This window comes from Erpetoichthys calabaricus, chromosome 1, assembly GCF_900747795.2.
Source record: "Erpetoichthys calabaricus chromosome 1, fErpCal1.3, whole genome shotgun sequence".
In the NCBI taxonomy this organism is placed as follows: Eukaryota; Metazoa; Chordata; class Cladistia; order Polypteriformes; family Polypteridae; genus Erpetoichthys; species Erpetoichthys calabaricus.
This window is the reverse complement of record NC_041394.2, coordinates 353,604,941-353,630,685: the sequence shown is the minus strand read 5'-3', so window position 1 is coordinate 353,630,685 and position 25,745 is coordinate 353,604,941. Positions and strand designations below refer to the sequence as shown.

General features: G+C 40.9%; 1 protein-coding gene across 1 annotated transcript in view; it reads right to left on the bottom strand.

Moving 5' to 3' along the window:
- Positions 1-8,473: 8,473 nt before the first annotated feature.
- Positions 8,474-25,745, bottom strand: part of LOC114643335 (oocyte zinc finger protein XlCOF22-like) — a 70,641-nt gene continuing 53,369 nt past the window's right edge. Inside the window, exons 4-5 of the mRNA XM_028791956.2 lie at positions 14,307-14,733; positions 8,474-10,622 (exon numbers count right to left, since the gene is read on the bottom strand). Of these exons, the coding sequence (XP_028647789.1) occupies positions 9,862-10,622; positions 14,307-14,733 (1,188 nt within the window). The 3' untranslated portion in view covers positions 8,474-9,861. The remainder of the gene's footprint in view (positions 10,623-14,306; positions 14,734-25,745) is intronic.

Sequence of the window (25,745 nt, the reverse complement as noted above, 5' to 3'; positions counted from 1 at the left end):
AAAGAAGGAAAAGTCAAAAAGTCTAACGGACACGTTCCTAAAACAGAAGTTGTCCTCGCTCAGCTTATGGCAGACACCTGTATGAAAAACCTGCCGTTACAGCAAAACAGCGTTGTCAGCTTTTAACCCTTAGTAGCTTGCAAAGTAGTTACATTTTCTTTCACAATATTTTCTGGGCTGCTGGTGTCCTCAATTGTCTATAATGCACACGGGTCAAATCCATGGTCTCTATCTACAGTTTCAACTTCAGATGCCATACTGTACTCACAGTTTTCATCTGTGTTCACAAAAGGAATAATGTTCCGACTCTTTCTCTCTCCACCTAATCGATCCCACTGCTGCCACCAAACGTGATGCCACATGCATTGGGAATGGGCTGTCAAGCTACCCTTTGCATATCTAGCAAATTCTGGACTGAACAAGATCAGAGGGAGAGATAAGACACAGACAAAAACGTTGGGGAACACAGTGGTGCAGTTTATTTATAGAGTGTCATGTTTTTAAATAAACACAGTCTTTCTGCACTGAGACACAATCAAAAGTACAAAAGGCAAAGATGAAAATAGTTAATGATACGTAATGAAAAAAAAAATCCACAAAACTAAGGCAGAGTTCCGCCTTCACATACAGTTCAGGGAGATCCTTAAAAGAAAAAAAAAAGAAAATAATGTTTGTATACACAAAAAAAAATGTACCAGTACCAAAACAATCCCAAAAATACATGTACATGTCCACTCAAAACTAATAAGCACTAATAAGCACATGCATACAAAAAAACCCCACGAACAATAAGAATGTATACCAAAAACCACCCAACAGATGTAATCTCCAAACCTCATTCCTGTGGTCAACTAATGACCCCTGTTGCCTAGAAACTGGTTATATAAGGCCGTCGAGGTCTTCCAGCAATTCACTGATCGCGACAGTTGCAGACACATTCACGTCACACAGCATTGCATGTCTAGGGAAACCTGCTATTGAATTCATTATCCTGCTGCGGGCGTGTGTGTCAATTCTACGAGCAATGTGCAGCCATGCCAAGTTCAAGCATGCCATCACCACTCACAATGGTAAGTTAAGTCCTATGATTTTCACGTGAGTAGGTTCAGACACTCCTTAGAAGCTATGGGATCCCTATTTATCTATATATATCTATACTAATTAATAAAAGGCAAAGCCCTCACTGACTCACTGACTGACTGACTCATCACTAATTGTCCAACTTCCCGTGTAGGTGGAAGGCTAAAATTTGGCAGGCTGATTCCTTACAGCTTACTTACAAAAGTTAGGCAGGTTTCATTTCGAAATTCAACGTGTAATGGTCATAACTGGAACCTCTTTTTTGACAATATACTGTAATGGACGGCAGCTCGATGGCCGTGGGAGGCGGAGTTGAGTGTCACGTCATCGCGCCTCCCACGTAATCACGTGAAAAGACTGTGAACGCAGTAGGGAGAAATGAAGGAAGAGCCGCAAACAGTGAAGAACAAAAAATTCATTAAACAATAGAGAAGGGAACGAAACAATAAGAAGCGAGCGAGTGAAGCATACAAGCATCTTCATAAGGGAAACAAAGCACGGTGTAAAACGTAAGTTTAAATTAAGTTTATTGAAACGCTCCCGCTGCGGATTGCAATAACATATTCGCGAGATAAAAGTTTAATGAGAAGACACGAGGTATAAACGAACCACACGCCGTAGCGCAACGTTAGGGGCAACAGTTTCGACCATTCTATGATCTGCTTCTCGCAACTGAAAGACGGCACATGGCGGATGTTAGCCGACTTGCTGACCGCAACGTTAGGGGCTTCAACTCTGGCACTGACGATAGAGATTCGATTCCCGAGAGGGGATGCAGTGAGTGTGTATGCCTGATGAGCCCAGAATTAGGGAGAAACACGTGTCGCATACTCTTTGCATTATTTGAAAGTAAACTATTAAAACCATTCTATGATCAGCTTCTGGGAACAGAAAGAGGGCACGTGGCGGATGTAAGGCGACTTCCTGACCAACCACAAGTGTAACCTGGCAGGTAACCAACCATACAGTCAGATTGTGATTCAGAAAATGAATGCCATGAATGTAATTACCACGATCTATATACTGTCAAATAAACGAAACACACGCCGTAGCGCGACAGCTGTGAAAAGCGAGGTTCACAAAAAAATAGATCCTTAACAAATTGTTATTGGTATATTTTCGATCCGTTTAAAAAGGTTTTCTTTTCTTCTTAAAAAATTAAAAGCAGTACTTCGCCGCAATGAAGCCAGAGAATTTGGCTATATATATCTGCTTCTCACAATTAAAAGAGGGCACGTGGCGGATTTAGATGACTTCATGACCAAACATAAGTGTTACCTGCCAGGTAGGGTTACCACTTTTAATACAAAAAAATAAGGGACGCATACTGCAGCGGGTGCCACATCTCAGTGCCAACAGTTTGCAGACTCTACTTAAAAGACCCGCCCTCCTCACTAGACAGTTAAAAAGACCAATCAAACTAACGATGACATCAAGTATTACCCAATCAAAAGTAGGAAAGGAGGCATCTTCATAAAATGCATGTGGGATGATTTGCATGAGATGCTGCTTTAAAAAAAATGATAAAAAAAATACGGGACAAATCCCGTCCCGTATTGATTCAAAACGGGACGCGCAATTTCATTCTCAAATACGGGACGATTCCGTATTTTAAAGGACGGGTGGCAACCCTACAGTGCCAGGTAACCACCCATACAATCAGATTGTGATTCAGACTAGGAATGCAATGAATGTAATTACCCCGATCTACATACAAGGCGAAAGTCTTGCAACATTCACAGATGATGGTTTGGGATAAGTTCACCATACAACATAAAAGAGTTTATGAAGCCTTGAACCAAAAAAAGCAACATCTCAGAGATCGTAAAAAAAAAAAATAGGAGGTAATGTCGTTTTACTCGCTGTAGATTTTAGTCAAACATTACCAGTTATTCCACGAGGGAGACCAGCAGATGAACTCAACGCGTGTTTAAAATCCATGCTTCTCCCACGCTCGGTTATATGTCGCGTGTTCTCGGGTAGGTACACCAAAAAATGTATACATTTAAGCATATAATGGGCAAACAAAAAATGAGGTATACCCGAAGGCAGTGCAGTAGTACTTAATGTAACTTTACTTCTTAAATGTTAATGTTTTACTGTTTAATAATTTATACGCTTCTTATATGTTGTTCAAATTCTTTTATCAAAATACCAGTGACAGCGCAATGCACGATAACGTGGAGTGAATACACCATACGCATCCGCCCACGGCTGCCCTGGTGTGCGCAGATATGAGTTGATTCTACAATAAAATAAAATAAAGATAAAAAGAGTAATACAATCATCACCCATAAAGCGGATAGTAGACGTGACGTTCTATATGTGTACCAGATTTCAAGTCAATACGTGAAACGGTTTGCGAGCTACAGGTGATTTAAAATCCTGGACAGACAAACCAATAGCCACGGTAGCAAATTATAGAAGAAGATTTTACTGTTTAATAATTTATATTTATATGAAATGTGCTTCTTATATATTACTTCATATTCTCATATGATAATGATGTTAATGTTGTTTATATTGATTTCTATGTTATTGAAACTGCATGTATGTGTGTATATGTATGTATATATATATATATATATATATATATATATATATATATATATATATATATATATATATATATACATACAGTGGTGTGAAAAACTATTTGCCCCCTTCCTGATTTCTTATTCTTTTGCATGTTTGTCACACAAAATGTTTCTGATCATCAAACACATTTAACCATTAGTCAAATATAACACAAGTAAACACAAAATGCAGTTTTTAAATGATGGTGTTTACTATTTAGGGAGAAAAAAAATCCAAACCTACATGGCCCTGTGTGAAAAAGTAATTGCCCCCTTGTTAAAAAATAACCTAACTGTGGTGTATCACACCCGAGTTCAATTTCCGTAGCCACCCCCAGGCCTGATTACTGCCACACCTGTTTCAATCAAGAAATCACTTAAATAGGAGCTGCCTGACACAGAAAAGTAGACCAAAAGCACCTCAAAAGCTAGACATCATGCCAAGATCCAAAGAAATTCAGGAACAAATGAGAACAGAAGTAATTGAGATCTATCAGTCTGGTAAAGGTTATAAAGCCATTTCTAAAGCTTTGGGACTCCAGCGAACCACAGTGAGAGCCATTATCCACAAATGACAAAAACATGGAACAGTGGTGAACCTTCCCAGGAGTGGCCGGCCGACCAAAATTACCCCAAGAGCGCAGATACGACTCATCCGAGAGGTCACAAAAGACCCCAGGACAACGTCTAAAGAACTGCAGGCCTCACTTGCCTCAATTAAGGTCAGTGTTCACGACTCCACCATAAGAAAGAGACTGGGCGAAAACGGCCTGCATGGCAGATTTCCAAGACGCAAACCACTGTTAAGCAAAAAGAACATTAGGGCTCGTCTCAATTTTGCTAAGAAACATCTCAATGATTGCCAAGACTTTTGGGAAAATACCTTGTGGACTGATGAGTCAAAAGTTGAACTTTTTGGAAGGCAAATGTCCCATTACATCTGGCATAAAAGGAACACAGCATTTCAGAAAAAGAACATCATACCAACAGTAAAATATGGTGGTGGTAGTGTGATGGTCTGGGGTTGTTTTGCTGCTTCAGGACCTGGAAGGCTTGCTGTGATAGATGGAACCATGAATTCTACTGTCTACCAAAAAATCCTGAAGGAGAATGTCCGGCCATCTGTTCGTCAACTCAAGCTGAAGCGATCTTGGGTGCTGCAACAGGACAATGACCCAAAACACACCAGCAAATCCACCTCTGAATGGCTGAAGAAAAACAAAATGAAGACTTTGGAGTGGCCTAGTCAAAGTCCTGACCTGAATCCAATTGAGATGCTATGGCATGACCTTAAAAAGGCGGTTCATGCTAGAAAACCCTCAAATAAAGCTGAATTACAACAATTTTGCAAAGATGAGTGGGCCAAAATTCCTCCAGAGCGCTGTAACAGACTCATTGCAAGTTATCGCAAACGCTTGATTGCAGTTATTGCTGCTAAGGGTGGCCCAACCAGTTATTAGGTTCAGGGGGCAATTACTTTTTCACACAGGGCCATGTAGGTTTGGATTTTTTTTTCTCCCTAAATAATAAAAACCACCATTTACAAACTGCATTTTGTGTTTACTTGTGTTATATTTGACTAATGGTTAAATGTGTTTGATGATCAGAAACATTTTGTGTGACAAACATGCAAAAGAATAAGAAATCAGGAAGGGGGCAAATAGTTTTTCACACCACTGTATACTAGCAAAATACCCGCGCTTCGCAGCGGACAAGTAGTGTGTTAAAGAGGTTATGAAAAAGAAAATGAAACATTTTAAAAATAACGTAACATGATTGTCAATGTAATTGTGTTGTCATTGTTATGAGTGTTGCTGTCATTCTGGGCTCATCAGGTGTACACACTCCACTGCACTCCCTCTCAGGAATCGAACCTCGGACGTCAGCGCCAGAGGCGATGCCCCTAACGTTGCGCCACGGCGTGCGGTTCGTTTATTTGACAGCATGTAGATCGGGGTAATTACATTCACGGCATTCGAAGTCTGTGTCACAATCTGATTGTAACCACCCATACAATCAGATTGTGACACAGACTTCGAATGCCGTGAATATATATATATATATATATAAAGTCAATGTGTGTATCTATGTATGTTCCAGCGTCACGTCCGAATGGCTGGAGCGATTTTCATGCAACTTGGTACACATGTTCCTCATTGGTCGAATAAAAATACTGTAAGGTGAAATCAGCCATAACTCACCCCCTTCTGGGTAGGGTGAGGGGTGATCTTGCTGTCTTGTATGCATGTTATCATCCAGTTGACACTCGGAACGACCACCAAAGGGTGAACTGGAGGTGACTGTCAGCATTCTTTATGTTAGAGCGCCACCGCACGCCCCTGTTGCTTTTGAAATGAACTCTTTTAGGGCGGATGTCAACTTTTGTCGACAGGAGGGGTTGAGGGCGACAATCAGCTGTTAATGGCGACAAAACTCACTGTCACATCGCAGGCATTCCCTCTGTGCTTGGAGGAATGCTAGACTCGTTGACTCGGCAACTAATCCTTGCGTGTGCGTGAGTTGCGAAATGTAAACAAAGGCAAGATGGCACCGACATGTCAGAAGGGAGCGAAGTGAGTGCAGAAAAGAAAACACTCGGCAGATGATGTTTTGCGCATTATCGCTGAGTCGGACTCTGATTTTTCAGATCGGATTTTATTGACAGTGATCAGGAGATCAAACAAGAGAGTGAGAAGCCGGCATCAGCTGATCGGACACCAGCCGATGCCGCACCAGCTGATCGCATTTGCGCAGCCGATGCACTTACAGCAAGGTTCGTGTGGGGGGGAATACCCAGACATTGATCCGTGGGAGCCGAACTGGCTACTGGACTTCACAGACAGCATGGCTTGCTGTTGGACACGACAGATCACCAGCTGTTGTACTTCAGGCTGCTCTCTCCTGATGCCGCTTTTCAGCTACTGTCAGACGAGACAAACAGGTAGGCAGAGCAATTTTTTGAATCGCGGGCTGTGCTTGCATCGCATTCTCGTTTTTCAAAGTGGAAACCCACAACAAAAGACGAGATGAAAGGCGTTGTGGCATTACAAATAGAGATGGGACAGAACTTGTGATATAACTTCAGGGAGCATTGGTCCAAACGTGCTTTGTCCCCTGGTGGCTTTTGACAGGTTATCTCCCAGATCCGCCTTTAGCTCTGGCGGCCGGCAGCTGTTCTACTGGGAATTCTTGCCAGTTGCCGAAAAAATATTTAGCCCTCCAAGAGTTAAACAAGCTAAAAAGATATGTGCCTCAGCTTTAACTATACTTGCTTATAATTAAACTGTAAACACAAAGTTACTTTTCTTTGTAAATGGTAATGCATGTGTTGCACATTACCACAGGGTCTTGGACTTTTTCCAGCATTAGTTATTCTTTTCCTGGTCTTTGTAGAGATTCTTATCATTCTCAGCTTATTCACCATTTTATTTATTTAAATTTGCATTGGTTCTCTTACTTAATTCGGATGTAAGGATTTCTTTTATGGATTCTAGTTTTTTGCAAGCCATATCTTTATATGGAAATTCTGCTATTTTTTTGCCTAAAAGCAGCAGTACACGATCTTGTCCTTGTCTTCAACTGACCACTGGACTGTGTTCATCCTGCACTTTTGGGGTCCGCTGTGGTGGGACCAGTATCACTTTCTATCTGGACTGTCACAACATTTGAAGTCTTCTTCTCTTTATCTGCAGATGTTCTACTATTACTATCACATACAGTGGGGGGAAATAATTATTTGATCCCCTGCTGAATTTGTAAGTTTCTGCACTTACAAGGCAATGAACAGTCTCTGATTTTATGGTAGTTTCATTTTAATAGAGAGAGGCAGAATATCAACCAAAAATCCAGAAAAAGCACATCTATCTATTATAAAGATAAAAATCTTGCAAGGAGACAAGACGTGATTTTCTTGGAGACACTTTAACGTCCCGTGTGACAAAGCAGTGAGACAAAAGGACAGCTGCTGTACAGGCTTTTAAATGTTTGCGTCTCTGCTGCTCACGTTACTTCAAACTGGCTGGCACGTAGCGTGCCCAGGTGGGCGAGCGAAGCAAGCAGGGGGCAAAGCTCCCTAGTTACGTAAAAGTTATAAATTGATTTGCATACCATTGAGAGAAGTAAGTATTTGATCCCCTACAACCCAGCCGGGATTCTGGCTCCCGCAGATTATAATCTTTGTGCCATGTGGGCAAACAGCCAATCAATCAATGATACTCCTGATCTCAACTCATTATGTGTATAAAGCACACCTTTCCACAGAATCAATTTCTTCCATTCCAACTTCTTCACCACCATGGGCAAGACCAAAGAGCTGTCAAAGGATGTCAGGGACAAGACTGGAATGGGCTACAAGACCATCAGCAAGAAGGTTGGTGAAAAGGTGTTGGGTGTGATTATTCAGAAATGGAAGAAATATTAAAATGACCATCAATCGCCATCGGTCTGGAACTCTATGCAAGATTTTGCCTCATGGGGTGAGGACGATCACGAGAAAGGTGAGGGATCAGCCCAAAACTAAACGGGAGGAGCTTGTTAATGATCTGAAGGCTTGGGAGAAGGTGCTGTGGTCAGATGAAACCAAAATAGAGCTCTTTGGAATCATGTTTGGAGGAAGAGAAATGCTGAGTACGACCATTTTAGATGTTCACTGGCAAATTTAAGATGGGCCTGTACATTTGCCTTTTTGAGTAGGGGGACCTTGCAGGTGCTGCAAGATTTCAATCCATTACAGCATAGTGTGTTACCAATGGTGTTCTTGGTGACTGTGGTTCCAACTGCCTTCACATCATTAACAAACTCCTCCCGTGTAGTTTTTGGGCTGATCACTCACCTTCTTCAGGGTCGTCCTCACCCCATGAGGCAAGGTCTTCCATGGAGCTCCAGACTGAGGGCGACTGATGGTCATTTATATTTATCTTCCATTTCTGAATAATCACACCAACAGTTGTCACCTTCTCACCAAGCTTCTTGCTGGTGGTCTGGTAGCCCATTGCAGGCTTGTACAGGTCTTTGACAGCTGTTTGGTGTTTCCCATGGTGGTGGAAAGGTTGGAATGGAAGAAATTGATTCTGTGGACAGGTGGGCTATATACACATAATGAGTTGAGATCAGGAGTATCTGGAATTGACTGATTGTAATCTGTGTGCCATCTGTGGGAGCCAGAATTCTGTCTGGGTTGTAGGGGATCAAATCCTTATTTCACTCAATGACATGCAAATCAATTTATAACTTTTATGTAATGTGTCTTTTCTGGATTTTTGGTTGATATTCTGTCTCTCTCCATTAAAACAAAACTACCATATAAATTAGAGACTGTTCATTTCTTTGTAAGTGAGCAAACGTACAATTCAGCAGGTGATCAAATAATTATTTCCCCAACTGTATACCATCCCAAAGGCCAAAGCAAAGAATGGGCACCTTTTTATCTGGGGATATGAATGCCCAGGATGAATGACTTTTTTGTACTCTTTTAATATTACAAGTGTAGTTTCTTGAAGAGATTAGTACTTTCATACGGTGGAATACCCAATCAAGATGCGGGGAGTTGGAAGAGTTCCATTTATACCTTCTTTACCTGAATACTTACTCCTTTAAGGCTTCCTCTTTATCTCCTGTGACTTTCAGAGTGTTTCTAAAGTTGGTTACACGAGAAAATTGTCTGCCACATTCAGAACAGCAATGGTAGCTTCTATCCGGTGTGAATTGGTTTGTGGGTGTGAAGATGGCCTCTTTGTGAAAATCGTTTGCCACATTCAGAACAGCAATATGGACTCGCTCTCCAGTGTGAATTTGTCTATGGCTTCAAAGAGTACTTCTGTCCGAGAATTGTTTTCCACATTCAGGAACGCAATATCACCTCTGTCCAGTACGAGTTCTAAAGTGTATCTGAAGAATACATTTGTGTTACATTTGTAACAGCTTTTTACAGTTATAGAAAATTTCCTATTCTTCACAGGATCAAACAATGACATATTTCTTCGTTCTTATCACAGCTACTGAGGTTTCCATATGGCAGGGCTCCCTCAGACCTGTTGTAATAAAAAAAAGTCTATTGGAACCATTTGTAGTGTTGATCTCAGCTATTATTTAAAGGAAAATTCCCAGACAATTATATACAATGATGGTAATCATCAAAACTTAAGGACTCCTGGATATACATTTCACTTCTTCCTCCATCAACTTCCTCCTACAGAGCTTTCTTCTTCTATCCCATGTGCACTGCAGAGTGTCTCTTAAGACTGACCAGACGCACAAATTTTTTGCCACATTCCGAGCAAGAAAATGGCTTCTCTCCTGTGTGAACTGAAGAATGCCTCTTAAGACTGCCCCTTAATGAAAACTGTTTGCCACATTCCAAACAGCTGTAGGGCTTCTCTCCAGTGTGAGTTCTAGTGTGTCTGTGAAGACTGCTCCGCTCAGAGTACTGTTTGCCACATTCATAACAGCAATACGGCTTTTCTCCAGTGTGAGTTCTAAAGTGTATCTGAAGAAGAGTCCTGCGACAGAATTGTTTGCCACATTCATTACAGCGATACGGCTTTTCTCCTGTATGAGTTCTAATATGGGTCTGAAGATTACTCCTTAGCGAAAACTGCTTGCCACATTCATTACAGCAAAACGGCTTCAATCCCGTGTGAATTCTTTTGTGGGCTTGCAGATGGGCATTTTGTGAAAACTGTTTGCCACACTCGTAACAGCAATGAGGCTTCTCTCCCGTGTGAATTCTCTTGTGGGTCTGAAGACTGCTCCTTTGTGAAAACCGTTTGCCACAGTCAAAACAACAATGCGGCTTCTCTCCTGTATGAATTCTCTTGTGGGTATGAAGAGTGCTCCTTAGCAAAAACCGTTTGCCACATTCCAAACAGCTGTACGGCTTCTCTCCAGTGGGAGGTACGGTGTTTCTCTGAAGACTGCTCCTGTCAGAGAATTGTTTGCCACATTCACTAATGCCGAGATGTTTGCTTCCTGTATAAAGTTTAAAAGAAAATGTTTAATCCAATGTCCTAATATTTACAGTACATTACATCACAACATTAAACAAATGCTGCCTGAATTTATGAACAACTTTTGATGCGCTGAAGCAATTGTAAAACTTAAGAAATGTGTGGAAGAGCACTCACCTTGTGAATTTTTCTTTCTGTATTATAACTACTCACCACACGTGTGCAGTCACCATTACTAAGAAGTTGAAATTCTCAAAATAAATAGATCATAAGTGACAAAATGAACTGTCAAGATTATTGCACACATTTTGTTAACTACGTTACAGAACTGTATCATCATTTTGTCATCAAATTCCTACAGTGTTATTCAGAATTACATTTTTTTAATGTTGTTCGATAAATGGAGGTAAAAAGTGATAATCAAGATATTCAAGAGTTTCATTTATTAAGCAGAGTGTCATGGCAAGTATGTTAACAACTTATAACTTGAGGAAAGCCGACTATATGGGGATGAGGAAGAGTCAACAAAACATCAGATGGGGAAACAAAAACTCAGCAGTGATAAATGAAGGTTGGTATCGCTTCAGAGATCTTCTGATCCAGACTCAAAATATGTTTATTCTGAAAAGCAGTAACACAAAAAAAGACAAAAGAATCTTCCAAATGGATAATTAGGAGTATTATTTATAAAAAATGTATAACTGAAAAGATCACTGTACAAGAAAATAAATTCTAACATAGAGGAATGCCGGACACTACATCAAGAGATCAAAAAAAGCATTTGAAACGTGAAAAAAGAAACTGAAATGAAAATTGCTGGAGAAGCCAAAACGAACGGCAAGCAATTTTTTCAGACTACGGTACTCTAGTAAAAAAAAAAAGACGATAAAAGAAAATTTAAGAAACCTTAGGGACAAATGGAGAAATCATTGAAAATGAGAAGGAAATAACAAATAAACTGAATAAATGTTTCACCCAAGTATTTCTAAAGGAAGAAACAAGCAGAATGCCTCATGCAGAAGTAAAAACAAACTCTGAGTTCAAGGATTTTAAAACAGAAGAGTCAGATGTGCATCAATTCCTCAATATGTTGAAGACTAATAAAACCCCTGGACCTGATGGGATCTTACCAATTGTATTGAAAGAAATAAAAGACTTCACCTATAAACGCTTATTAGATATACTTCAGCAGCTTCAGAAAGGAGAAGTACCTGATGTCACACACGTGAGCATGGGAGGCAGCTAAAAGGCTCAAAGGGAGGTAATTCCACGCCAGACCAGGGGATGGCAGAGTGCACCGATCCTTAGTCTGTTTCATCGGCAGACCGACCGTGGGAAATTTCATCTGGGTCTGATGAGGTCACTTCCTGTTCTGGCCCCGATGACATCACTTCCCCTGCCTGTCTTTAAAGCTGCCACTTTTCCCTATCTGTTTGTTCTTGTTCTGGACTAAAGTCTGTAAACCTTGAACCACAACCTTCGCTTTTGGCTGCCAGTTTCAAGTATACGGGCGGCTGCCCACAAACCTCTTTCTGTGCTCGTTTGAATCCTTTCACACTGCGGACTGGAAAGTTGCAAATGTGACTCTGATCTTGAAGAAGGGACACAAAATGGATCCTAGTAATTACAGACCATTTCTGTGCCATGCAAAATTATGGAAACTAGAATAAGAAATACATTAGAAAATTACCTAACAGAAAATAATATTCTAAATAACACCCAGCATGGGATTATGAATGAGAGGAAGGTCCTGCCAAACCAATCTTTTAGATTTTTTTTGAAGACGCAACTGAAATAGATGACAAGAAAAAAGCATATGCTGAAATTTACATAGACTTTCAATAAGCCTTTGACACACCAAATATTCATTCTGCAACTAGAAACTGTAGGCATCAGTGGGAAACCTACAAAACTGGATCTCTAGTTGTTTAACTGTGTGGTCCTTAGGGGGCACTGCAGCTCCCCAAACTCCCAACACACACAATCTATGACACAAGTTTGCCACAAACAGAATGTTTTATTGTGGTAAACTCTTCTTTCAGCAAGACTTTGTGGGCGGAGTGCTGACTCTTAGGCTACAGGTCTGTGCCGGTATTTGAAAGGTTGCCAGTTCAAATCCCTATTACTGCCATAAGAGATCCTGTCCTGCTGGGTCCTTGACCAAGGCTCTTAACCTTCAGTTGCTCCAGGGGCACTATACAATGACTGGCCCTGTGCTCTGACCCCAAGGGGTATGTCATACAGGAAGAGACCTTTGAAAAGGATTTAGGGATTTATGTTGACACAACATTTTCATCGACTGAGCAATGCACAGAAGCAATTACAAAAGGCAAATAAAATGTCATGTTATATCATAGAAGCTGTTGAATTTAAGTCAAGGGATGTTGTGCTCAAAATGTGTAGTATACTAGTAAGACCACATCTGGAGTTTTGTGTGTAGTTCTGGCCACCACAGTACAAGGAAGAAATAGCAGCACTTGAAGGTGTGCAGAGGAGAACAACCAAGTGCATCATGGGACTGAAGGACATGTCCAACTGCGACAGACTCACAGAATTTGCTTTGTCTGAGCAGAGGAGATTGTATGGGGACCTGACTCAGGTATTTAAAATCCTCAAAAGGTTTAGATAAAGGAGATCCATCAACGTTCTTTCAGCTTAACGGTGAATCAAGTACTCGAGGACATCGGTGAAAATTAAAGGGCAGTACAATTAAAATTGAAGCCAGGAAGCACTTCTTTACGCAAACAGTTGTGGGACTTTGGATCAAACTACCAGGAAATGGAATTGAAGCAGAAACCTGGACAACCATCAAGAAAAGTCTGGATGAGATATCTGGACAGCTTAGCTATTAGGTAAGCAAACGGACGACAAATGGACTGAACGGTCTCCTCTCCTTTTTTTCAAATTTCTTACGTTCTTACAAAATGCACCTTTAATAATGAGAATGTGCCCTGACATTCATTGAGCTTGGGAAAGGACACTATACAAATAAAATGTGTAATTATTTCTTCACAATTGGTTAAGGCTTTGGACTTTAAACCCTGAGGTTGTGGGTTCAAATCCCATTGCTGACACCATTGTGTGACCCAAAGCGAGTCACTTCACCCGCCTGTGCTCCAATTGGAAAATGAAAAGAAATGGAAGCAATTATATCTCAATTGTTGCAGGTAGCTTTAGATAAATGCATCGGCCAAATAAATAAATGTAAATTTTAGAAGAAATTAATGTGGAAATCAGAGGAATTCCAAAGGGTTCCCAAAACTTTTCTTGCAACAATATTGCAATACAAAAACAGAAAATCTCTAATCCTTACATCCCCCATAGAACTAGGGTGTTGTACCGTGTTAGCCATTATGAATGTAGAGAAAAGCCAACAAAATGACACCTTTTATTGGCTAACTAAAAAGATTACAATATGCAAGCTTTCGAGGCAACTCAGGCCCCTTCTTCAGGCAAGATGTAAGAATGGGCCTGAGTTGCCTCGAAAGCTTGCATATTGAAATCTTTTTAGTTAGCCAATGAAAGGTGTCATTTTGCTTGGTTTTTCTCTACATCCCTCATAGATAAATGGTCAAGCCACATTAACCAAAAAATAAATCACAGCAGTTTCATTTCATTCCTAAGTCTCTCATCAACAGCATAAGACCACCCTTTCAGGCCCATCATCCCCCACCCAGCTCTAAAACCTGCACATATTTACACTTACTTTTTGTAGATTTATTTTTAGACGGTGGCTGATCTTCTGTGGTTCTATCCATGACATTCTCCTCCGTCCTATTTGTGTCAGAATGTAAAGATTCACTCTTCACGCTGATAGAAGGCCCAGGAGAGTGACAGTATTTGCTCGGAGAAGAGGCCATCCCAGTCATGGCTCCATCTTGACATGCATAGTGAAGATCCTCTTCCTTGACACTTTCCAGACTTGTATGGATACTCGTCTCAATGCTGACAAACTTCTCTTCAGCCTCTTCTTTAACACGCACTAACCCCAGCTCACAGTAGTCCTCTTTAATGCAGAGATGCTCCTGTTTAGGGCGGACAGACTCCCATTCACAGTCCTCCTCCTTAATATTTACAGTCCTTATCTCCGGGATATTCACGTCAGCCTCACACATCTCCTCTTTCACATCCATCTAGACGTTACGAGTAAAACTGCAGCTTCTCTCTCTCTGTGGAAAGAACAGAATTGAATGAAGTTAAAACTGCCATCATACAGACCTAAAGCAATTTGATTTTCATTTTACAGCACCTTTGCACTTAACGTGCCTGTCAAATCAGACAGTTCACAGCATGTTGACAGTAACTCATCACTCTTCATATCAAATTTGTGTAATAAACAAAAAAAAGTGAGTGGACTGAAAGTCCAACAGGCTGGAAGAAGATGACGGCCATCTTGCAATGTTGTGGGTTAGCAGAATTCAATACTGGGATTTAACAAACAGTGTTGATGGAGTCCCAGAATTGTGTTATCAGTTATGTTGAGGAATGTTTATACAAGTGGAGCCTCGGGATTGGGTTAAGAAACAGATACCTGTCAGGATGGGGAAGATGAAAGAAGAACTTTGCTGGCTTTTGTCAGAAATTCAAAATTTAAATATTACTCCATTAAATGAAGTTATTTCCGATCACTACTTAATTACATTTAATTTAATCCTGCCCTTACCAATACTCACAGATTAAAACAAAGACACTGTGACATCTAGACTGTAGTTCTGTTTCAAAATTTATAGATACTTTGAGTAAGTCGAGTGTAATTGTGGAAAACCATTTAGATCAGTACATGAAAAACAATTTAGATCAGCTAACATCACATTATAATGTGGTTTAATGAACACTCGAGCTCTTAAATTAGAGTGTCGAAAACTGGAGAACAACAACGCTGCAGGACTTTCAAATTGCATGGACAGAGTGTTAAAAAATATAAAAAGCTCTCTTTAAATCTCGCTCAGACTACTATTCTAAAATAATAGCAGTAATAAAAATCCTTTAGAACAGTGGCTAAATTAACAAATGGAAATTCAGATCTACAGTGCAAAATATCAACAGATATTAGAAGTACAGACTTTATGAACGTCTTTAATGAGAAAATTAAAAATATTAGATCCCAGATCTCAGCATCACAGTTTGCAAGCTGGACCTGCTTTCTTCAGATTGTAATGGAATTAAATGAACATCTGAACTGGTCTGACCATCTTATGCCATTTATTGCCCAGTTATTGAGTGCATCAGTTCTCCCGTATCCACCAGACATTTGTGTGTGTGTATAGGGATTATTGTTTATTATTTATATATATTTGCCTTGAGCTTCTGCAAATTTCTAATAAAGTAATAAAGTACATCTATGCATTATACAGTGCCTTTCACTATCTATCTTGTCTATTTATCTATCTATCTATCTGAGTGGACTGAATGAAAACTTAAGACATCCATAACGTGTCGTCCCCAAACAGCAAGCATTTACCCGCTATTTGTCTCTCGCTAATGGGATTTAGTTTTTTTTTTTTTATATACTTTTTGGCATTCCTGCCTCACTCGAAGGCCACCATTCCTACGCCAAGTGTGAAGCAGACACAGACAATAATATCCAACGGCCGAGCCAGAGCACCATACGTCACCGCACAGACGGGACTCTACTATGAGGGGCCAAACAGGGTATAAATCATATATTTCTGTGTGTAATCTATTGGTTTACGTGTGAACATTGTTGGTTTATGAATATTTACTATTGGTTTGCGTTTGTACAATACTGGTTTCATTCATGACCTACAGTGCATCCGGAAAGTATTCACAGCGCATCACTTTTTCCACATTTTATTATGTTACAGCCTTATTCCAAAATGGATTCAATTCATTTTTTCCTCAGAATTCTACACACAACACCCCATAATGACAACATGAAAAAAGTTTACTTGAGGTTTTTGCAAATTTATTAAACATAAAAAAACTGAGAAATCCCATGTACATAAGTATTCGCAGCCTTTGCTCAATACTTTGTCGATGCACCTTTGGCAGCAATTCCAGCCTCAAGTCTTGTTGAATATGATGCCACAAGCTTGGCACACCTATCCTTGGCCAGTTTCGTCCATTCCTCTTTGCAGCACCTCTCAAGCTCCATCAGGTTGGATGGGAAGCGTCGGTGCACAGCCATTTTAAGATCTCTCCAGAGATGTTCAATCGGATTCAAGTCTGGGCTCTGGCTGGGCCACTCAAGGACATTCACAGAGTTGTCCTGAAGCCACTCCTTTGATATCTTGGCTGTGTGCTTAGGGTCGTTGTCCTGCTGAAAGATGAACCGCCGCCCCAGTCTGAGGTCAAGAGCGCTGTGGAGCAGGTTTTCATCCAGGATGTCTCTGTACATTGCTGCAGTCATCTTTCCCTTTATCCTGACTAGTCTCCCAGTCCCTGCTGCTGAAAAACATCCCCACAGCATGATGCTGCCACCACCAGGCTTCACTGTAGGGATGGTATTGGCCTGGTGATGAGCGGTGCCTGGTTTCCTCCAAACGTGATGCCTGGCATTCACACCAAAGAGTTCAATGTTTGTCTCATCAGACCAGAGAATTTTCTTTCTCATAGTCTGAGAGTCCTTCAGGTGCCTTTTGGCAAATTCCAGGTGGGCTTCCATGTGCCTTTTACTAAGGAGTGGCTTCTGTCTGGCCACTCTACCATACAGGCCTGATTGGCGGATTGCTGCAGAGATGGTTGTCCTTCTGGAAGGTTCTCCTCTCTCCACAGAGGACCTCTGACAGATTGACCATTGGGTTCTTGGTCACCTCCCTGACTAAGGCCCTTCTCCCCTGATCGCTCAGTTTAGATGGCCGGCCAGCTCTAGGAAGAGTCCTGGTGGTTTCGAACTTCTTCCACTTACGGATGATGGAGGCCACTGTGGTCATTGGGACCTTCAAAGCAGCAGAAATTTTTCTGTAACCTTCCCCAGACTTGTGCCTCGAGACAATCCTGTCTCGGAGGTCTACAGACAATTCCTTTGACTTCACGCTGGGTTTGTGCTCAACTGTGGGACCTTATATAGACAGGTGTGTGCCTTTCCAAATCATCTCCAGTCAACTTAATTCACCACAGGTGGACTCCAATTAAGCTGCAGAAACATCTCAAGGATGATCAGGGGAAACAGGATGCACCTGAGCTCAATTTTGAGCTTCATGGCAAAGGCTGTGAATACTTATGTACATGTGCTTTCTCAATTTGTTTATTTTTAATAAATTTGCAAAAACCTCAAGTAAACTTTTTTCACGTTGTCATTATGGGGTGTTGTGTGTAGAATTCTGAGGAAAAAAATGAATTTAATCCATTTTGGAATAAGGCTGTAACATAACAAAATGTGGAAAAAGTGATGCGCTGTGAATACTTTCCGGATGCACTGTATATTGGTTTGTTTCTGTATATTATCGGTTTGTGCCTGAACTATGTCTCTTTGTATGTACATACCACTGCTTTTCATATGAACTATATTGATTTGAGTATGTAGGTCACTGTTTCCAGTGTGAACTGCATCGGTTTACACTTGCATGTTATCGGTTTGCGTATGAACAATATTGCATTGCGTTTTGTGTCGGTCTAAAAATGGATTTGTGAATGCATTATATTGGTTTCATGCACGTCTTATACTGGTTTCATGTGGGTAACGTGTCAGTTTTGCGCTTGAACTCTGTTGGTTGGATGTGTGTACCATGTCGGTTTCTCGTATGAAACATGCTGGTTATGAGTGCGCACCCTATCGTAACTCTGTGTATAAACTCTGTCGGTTCTGCGTGCGAACTCTATTGGTTGTTCTGCAATCTTCAGTGGAAATGGGAGGGGCAAGAAACAGAAACTCAGGGCCGGTAGAGTCATGGAGCGTGAAGAGAAGCGGACAGGAGACGGACCTGCGTTAAAACAGGGCAGTATTTTCTTTTTCACACAATACATTTGTGAAAGGACTTGGTGGTAATTATTACTATTTAACAGAATCTACCCTTGAGTCTGTAATGAACACAAGACTGGAGTTAGGTACGTATTTGGCCGTCATCTTATTCACATCCAGGTCTATGTTTGCTCGCAACAAGCCACTGTACTTTTTCACCCAATTTTTGAAACCAGTTATTTATTCTGAAGGCAAAATCTTCAACATTTACGACTGGCGCTTTTATCCAACATACATCCAACATTGGTTGACTTTTTATTCGCTTCCAGCTACATGCTCGCTTGCAACCTGCGACTCTACTTTTTCAGACAGCTTTTGCAAACCAGTTAGTTATTCTAAAGGAAAAATATTCTATATTTACGACTGACGCCTTTATCCAATGTAACATTTAGTTACTACTGGTTACATTTCTTATGCTCAGTGTCCCCGCAGTGTGCCACACAGACATGTGAAGTGGCTTGCTCATGGTTACACAGTGTCACTATCAGGACTTGAACCTACAAACTCAGGATTGAAAGTGCAAAGCCCTAACCACAGTGCTTGCACACCTACAACGTGTATATTAACTGCCTAAACATGTCCATTCTTTGAAAAGCTAAATATGCCACCTTTAGGACCTGCATGGGTGAGTTACATCATATTGGGTCACCTTACTTTTTACAGCTTTGTGACAAGGAAGGTGCATTTTTTTAAAGATGCAGCCAAGTTTTGCTCTGCCCAATGTGGGTACCTGGGTGAAATTGACAAAGTTCTGTCACTCCAATATCTGACAGATGGGATTAACTGTGTCATTTAAGGGGCACCGTAAAGAGTTAAATCATTTTGGACCACCTTCATTTTCATAGTTTTGTGACACTGGCATAATATAAACGTGTCCAGGACAGATTCCTTTGTTAAATTTGAGTTTAACATTTTTGACCCATGCAGGACAAAAATGAGAAATAATTATTTTTTCAAATAATGGATTGGTTTGTAATGATGCTGGTTAATGTACACTCTGTAGAATATTATGCCTTGCTGTTCCAAAAGAATCAGAAGCTGGTTTTCAAAAGCTGTGTGAATAAGTAGCTGACTGCAAGCATATACTGGATGTAGCTAAGAGTGATCCCGTGATCATTTCAGAATTAAGGGAAAACACTCTTAAAAATAATTACCACCAAGCCCATTCACAAACTTAGAGTGACGGGCAAAAATATTCAATCCCTTTAAAAGTCATCCTAATTTTCTGCATGACAAAAGATTTGTCCACATAGTTATCCATTTGGTATTTTTAAAGTGAACTCTTGTGCTGTAACAATGCATTTCCAAAGTCCAAATAAACCATTTTCTGTAGATATTTAATGAAGGAGAAAAACTCCAAAGTGAGGCTTCTTATATCCAGAGAGATAGAAGGGACTCACAAGTCAGTCATTTTACAACCTGCTATATCCTAACTACAGGGTCACGGGGTCTGCTGGAGCCAATCCCAGCCAACACCGGGCGCAAGGCAGGAAACAAACCCCGGGCAGGGCGCCAGCCCACCGCAGGGACTCACAAGTACCACCTCATTATATTTAATTATGACTATCACCTTTGTAATTCATTTGTCTTTGGTGTAAACCTGGAGCTTCCAAAGCACAGAGGTTTAAATACTCATGTATACTTATGGAGTTTTTCTTGTTCAGTTAAATGTGCACAGAACATGGTTTATTTTGACTTTGGAAATGTTTTGTTACAATATAAGAAAAAATACTGAATGAATAAATGTGTGTACAAATCTTTTGTCTTGCAGAAAATTATGACAACTTTTGAAGGGATTGAATACTTTTGCGTGCCACTGTACATCTGTAAAAGGGATTGGTGGTGATTATTTTTAACATCTGAAATGATCACAGGACTGAAGTTAGGTACAGCTTTTTATTCACTATTAGCTACACATATGCCTGCAGTCAGCTACTATTCACAAACCAGCTTCTTCTTCTATGTTAACAGCAAGGCAAAATATTCTACAGCGTGTACATTAATCTGCAAACTGATCCATTATTTTCAAAAAATAAATAAACATTCCAGATTTTGAACTTGAAAGGGTTGAAAATGTTAAACGCAACTTTAACAAAGGAATCTGTCCTGGACCAGTTTATATTATGCCAATTAATATACATATTGTAGATGTACAAGCATTGTGGCTTAGTGCTTAAGACTTTGCAATTTTAAACCCCTGAGTTTGTAGGTTCAAGTCCTGATAATGACACTGTGTGACCGTGAGCAAGACACTTCATCTTTCTGTGTGGTGTGAGGGGCAAAGGGCGAATGCTAAATGTATGTTGGATAAAAGTGCCAGTCGTAAATATTGAACATTTTGCCTTCAGAATAAATAACTGGTTTCAAAAATTGGGTGAAAAAGTACAGTGGCTTGTTGCGAGCAAACATAGACCTGGATGTGAATAAGCCCTGGTCAGGGTCACCAATGATCTTCTGATGACGGCAGATACTGGTTCACCTTCACTACTTATCCTCCTTGACCTGACAGCTGCTTTTGACACAATAGACCATAACATCAATTCTTCACCGCCTGCAATACACTATTGGACTCTCAGGAAATGTTCTAAATTGGTTTACATCATACCTGACTGGCAGAACTGAGCATGTCGCCCTTGGCAGCGCAAAGTCCCACACCCACAACATCACCTGTGGTGTTCCACAGGGCTCTGTGCTGGGCCCTATCCTTTTTACTATCTACATGCTCCCCCTTGGAACTGTCATTGGCAGACATGGTTCATCGTTCCATTGCTATGCCAATGACACTCAGCTTTACCTCAGGACTACTCCCACCTCCTCTACTGCTCCTCTGCCAACATCTACATTGTCTACCTGCCTGGAGGAGATAGAGGCATGGATGAGGCTCAATTTTCTTCAGTTGAACAGATCCAAAACAGAAGCCATCTTAGTTGGTACATCACATCATCTTCGATCTTCTACCATCACCAGTATTACTTTCTCTGGCCAAAATATTCCTCTTTCCACATCTGTTACTAATTTGGGTGTTAGAATGGACTCCCAACTTACTTTTGACACCCACATCAAATATCTCTGTAAGTCATCTTTTTACCATCTCAAGAACATCGCCAAACTCCGCCCATTACTCACCCTGGCAGATACAGAGAAGCTCGTCCATGCCTTTGTCTCTTCCAGGCTGGATTATTGTAATGCGCTCCTCATTGGGATTCCTTGCAAGAGTATCCAGAGACTCCAGTATATTCAGAACAGCGCTGCCAGGATCCTGATGAGGGTGCGAAAGTATGATCACATCACCCCAATCCTGAAAACCCTTCACTGGCTCCCTGTTTCATTCAGAATAGAGTACAAGGTCTCCCTTCTTACCCATCAGTGCATTTATGGACATGCCCCTCTTTATCTACAGGAACTCCTCACCCCTCATAACTCCTTACGTTCCCTCCGCTCTGTACACACTAACACTCTTCAAGTCCCCAGAACTAAGCTCAGCAGCATGGGTGACAGGGCGTTTTCATCTGTGGCGCCAAGGCGGTGGAATGCCCTCCCTGATTACCTGAGTGCCCCACAGTCGACCGAGGCCTTTAAGCGAAACCTAAAAACTCATCTTTTTAGAAAGTCATTTTGTTAAAGTATTTTATAGATTCTTCTGTTTTTTTTTTTTTTTTTATTTATTATTCTATTTTTACTCTGTAGCACTTTGGGATTGCTAAAATATAAAGTGCAATATAAATAAAATTTGTTATTATTATTATTATTATTATTAGATGACGGCCAAATACGTACCTAACTTCAGTCTTGTGTTCATTACAAACTCAAGGGTAGATTCTGTTAAATAATAATAATTACCACCAAGTCCTTTCGCAAACGTATTGTGCAAAAAATAAAATACTGCACTGTTTTAACGCAGATCGGTCTCCTGACCGGTTCTCTTCACCTTCCATGACTCTACCGACCCTTGAGTTTCTGTTTCTTGCCCCGCCCATTTCCGCTGAAGATCACGTGAATAACCAATTGCGTTCACACGCATAACCGATAACAGTTCATACACAGAGTTGCGATAGGGTGCGCACGCATTACCATTATGTTTCGTACGTGAAACCGACATTGTACACACATACAACCAATAGAGCTCAAGCGCAAAATTGACAGGTTACCCACATGAAACCAGTATAGTGCATACACAAATCCATTGTTAGACTGGCACAGAACGCAAGCCAATATGTTCATAAGCTAACCGATTACATGCAAGTGTAAACAGATTCAGTTCACTCACAAACCAATGACAAACATACTGGAACCAGTGACATACACACATAAATCAATCCAGTGGTATGCATATACAAACGGGTATAGTTCAGGCACAAACCGATAATATACGGACACAAACCAATATAGTTCATATGAACGAAACCAGTATTGTACACATACAAACCGATAGTAAATATTCATAAACTAATGTGTTCACAGGGAACAGTAGAGGGCACTCTATCTGTTATGTATGTATGGAAGGACCTTTCCAATAAAGTTATACTGTATATTGCATCAGAGACTCGCGTGAGCGTGCGTAATAGCACTACGCAGATGTTAAGTCGAGCAGATAGTTTAAGCTAATAAAAAACGACATGAATAAAGTGAACGTAAAGATGAAAACCTCAAACTCGGATCACTTACCTTCTGCCTCTCTGTCATGTACTGTTTTAAAAGCCGACCTACTCAGCAGTCGGCTTCTGATTACTGCACACCGTCTCACTCTCTCGCAAGTCGCATTCGATGACGTCATGGGTTAGCGTAATCTAAGTGCGTCATCAAGGGCGACGAAAACCGAAGAGCATGTAAACATTTGCTGTCAGTTGGTGCCAGAAAAGAAGGTGACTGTTGCATAATACCCGGAAACTGAAGTAAGTGATCTGAATCTCGGGGGGGTGGGGGGATTTGCTCTTTCGCTTTAGTCAGTGTCATGCGATTTGAATCATGAACAAGTGGAGACTTAAGGACTCTGTTCGAGGGGATTCCTCAGTGTTGCGCGTGATTTGCCACTCATTGTCTTCTGTTTCCGATTCATAGTCATTCAGTGCCGGATGTTCATTCAGTCGCTGTTCTCTGCTGATTGCCGAGTGCTTTGAGAGATTATAATATCCATAAAATCCGCTATATCGTTAACACAACAACAGCAGCACTATTTGAAAACAGAAACAACACAATGTTGAGGATCTTTCACTTTTATTTTCTCTAGAAACTTTCTGCAACTGCATAGTTTGGACGAGCCTTGAAACGAGTCTTTCTTCTCGACCCGCTCGTGTCCGGACCGTATTAACAAAGTCGCTAACAAAACTTGTGGCATCATTGTAGGTAAGTGCTAAGAGGCAGGGAGAAGGTACAAGTGCACTTTTATTAGGAACACCTTCTTAACCTATTGGAACATGTTGAGCCATTTATAACAATTAACAAGACCTTCTGACGGCACCCGCGATTCTAGTTATAATGCAAGACTCTACAGAAAGTGCGGTGGGACAAACTTAGTTATATTATAAGGAACACTATAATACATCGGAGATGTCTACAATCATCAATCGGATGTGCCGACTCTAAATGTTTTCATCTATTGGGTTGCTTCTCCTCTCGCACCAAACTCGTGTCATTCAATATTTTAGCTTACGAAACTTCTGAACTTGTAATTACTGACAGAACTTTCTTCAATACTAGCCGCCCAATCAGTCGTCCTTGTAAAGGAATCCACAGCCAATGCTTCCCCACAATTCGCAGGAGTACTGTTATTCAAATTGCCTGCACTATTGTCATTAATGCTTGCAGCCTCCACAGGGTGAATATCTGTCAACACCTCAGACTGAACTGGAAGGACATTCACGGGCATAAGGAGGTTTGGATGCACCACTTTTTCTATCCCAGTGTCACCGTTTTTCATCCAGAAAATATTAAGTGCTGGGTCCGTCTTAATAACAACATACAAACTGTCCTCCCAGCGAACTGCAAACTTTGGCTTGCCACATTCCCTTTTCTTAGCCAGCAGCACTCAGTCACCTATTGCCACTGAGGCGCCTTTATTTTTTCAGTTGCCTTTCCTGTTGTACCTCGAGTCCTGGCGGCTGAAGGTCGGCCCCTTTCAGGTTCACCATCGCTGCTCCTGGTTCAAGCAGGTCATGGCACCAATGTTAGCTCTGTCTCAGGCACTTCTCTGCATTGCGATTCATTTATTATTATTATTTAGATGAAAACAGAGGCCATACAGTCATTTGTTCCCTTCTCTTATTAGTTTTTTTTCCTCTGGTTCACAGCGGCCATCACAGAACTTCTTTTCATTTTAAAGAAACATATAAAGCTTTAAACAAAAACATCTATAATACAAAACATGTAAATTAAAATATAAAAAATGAAACTCTGTATAGAAAAAAAATTAAAAGAAAAGAAAACCATCATAGAACTGAAGGTCTAACCTGCTTCTCCTGCCTTTTGGAAAGTTCCATTTACATGGCAGGGCCGTTGGTGTTAATTGCCCCTCAGTTCTGCAATGGCACCATATCTCACTAAAATAAAAATAACAAAACTTAAAGAAAATATCCTTGGGCTTTTTTATTAGCCTTTACAATCTAATTCAAAAAATTAAATTAAATAAAAAAATATATATACTAGCCCCGTGGCTCCGCCTGCGTATTACTGAAAAAGGACAGTGAGGAGGACCCCGCCTAGCCCCCCACTTCTGACGTCACGATTCCCCCTCTTTTCGGCCCGGAGACCTCTGTCTCGGATTAGCGAGAATATATCGCTCTTGTAAGCGAACTATGATTCTTAGCATCATGAGAGATGTCGCAATTTCAATCGAAATGTTCAACCAAACTATAGAAAAAAAGCCAGATCTAAATCTGCCAAGTAGTTCTCTCGTTCACTAGCTAAGCAGATGCAGGACCGTTCTTAGGCATAGGCAAATTAGGTGACCACCTAGGGCTCTCACTGCCAAGGGGGCCCCGCCGGGCGCTTTTTTTTTTAACCAAATAGCCTACAATTTACAGGTCCGTATATTTCAGAAGTACAAAGTTTCTCTGGTGGCAGAATTATCAATATTGGTATGCGCGAGCAAAGAGGAAACAGTGACGACGATAGGCAGAATCGAGGTGACGGAGTGGTGGATGGGGCCCCAGTGGGAGGGCACTGTTCATCCACCTCGCCTGCCTCCAAGCGTCTGAGCAACAAATTGATCACGCTATGAATAGCGAA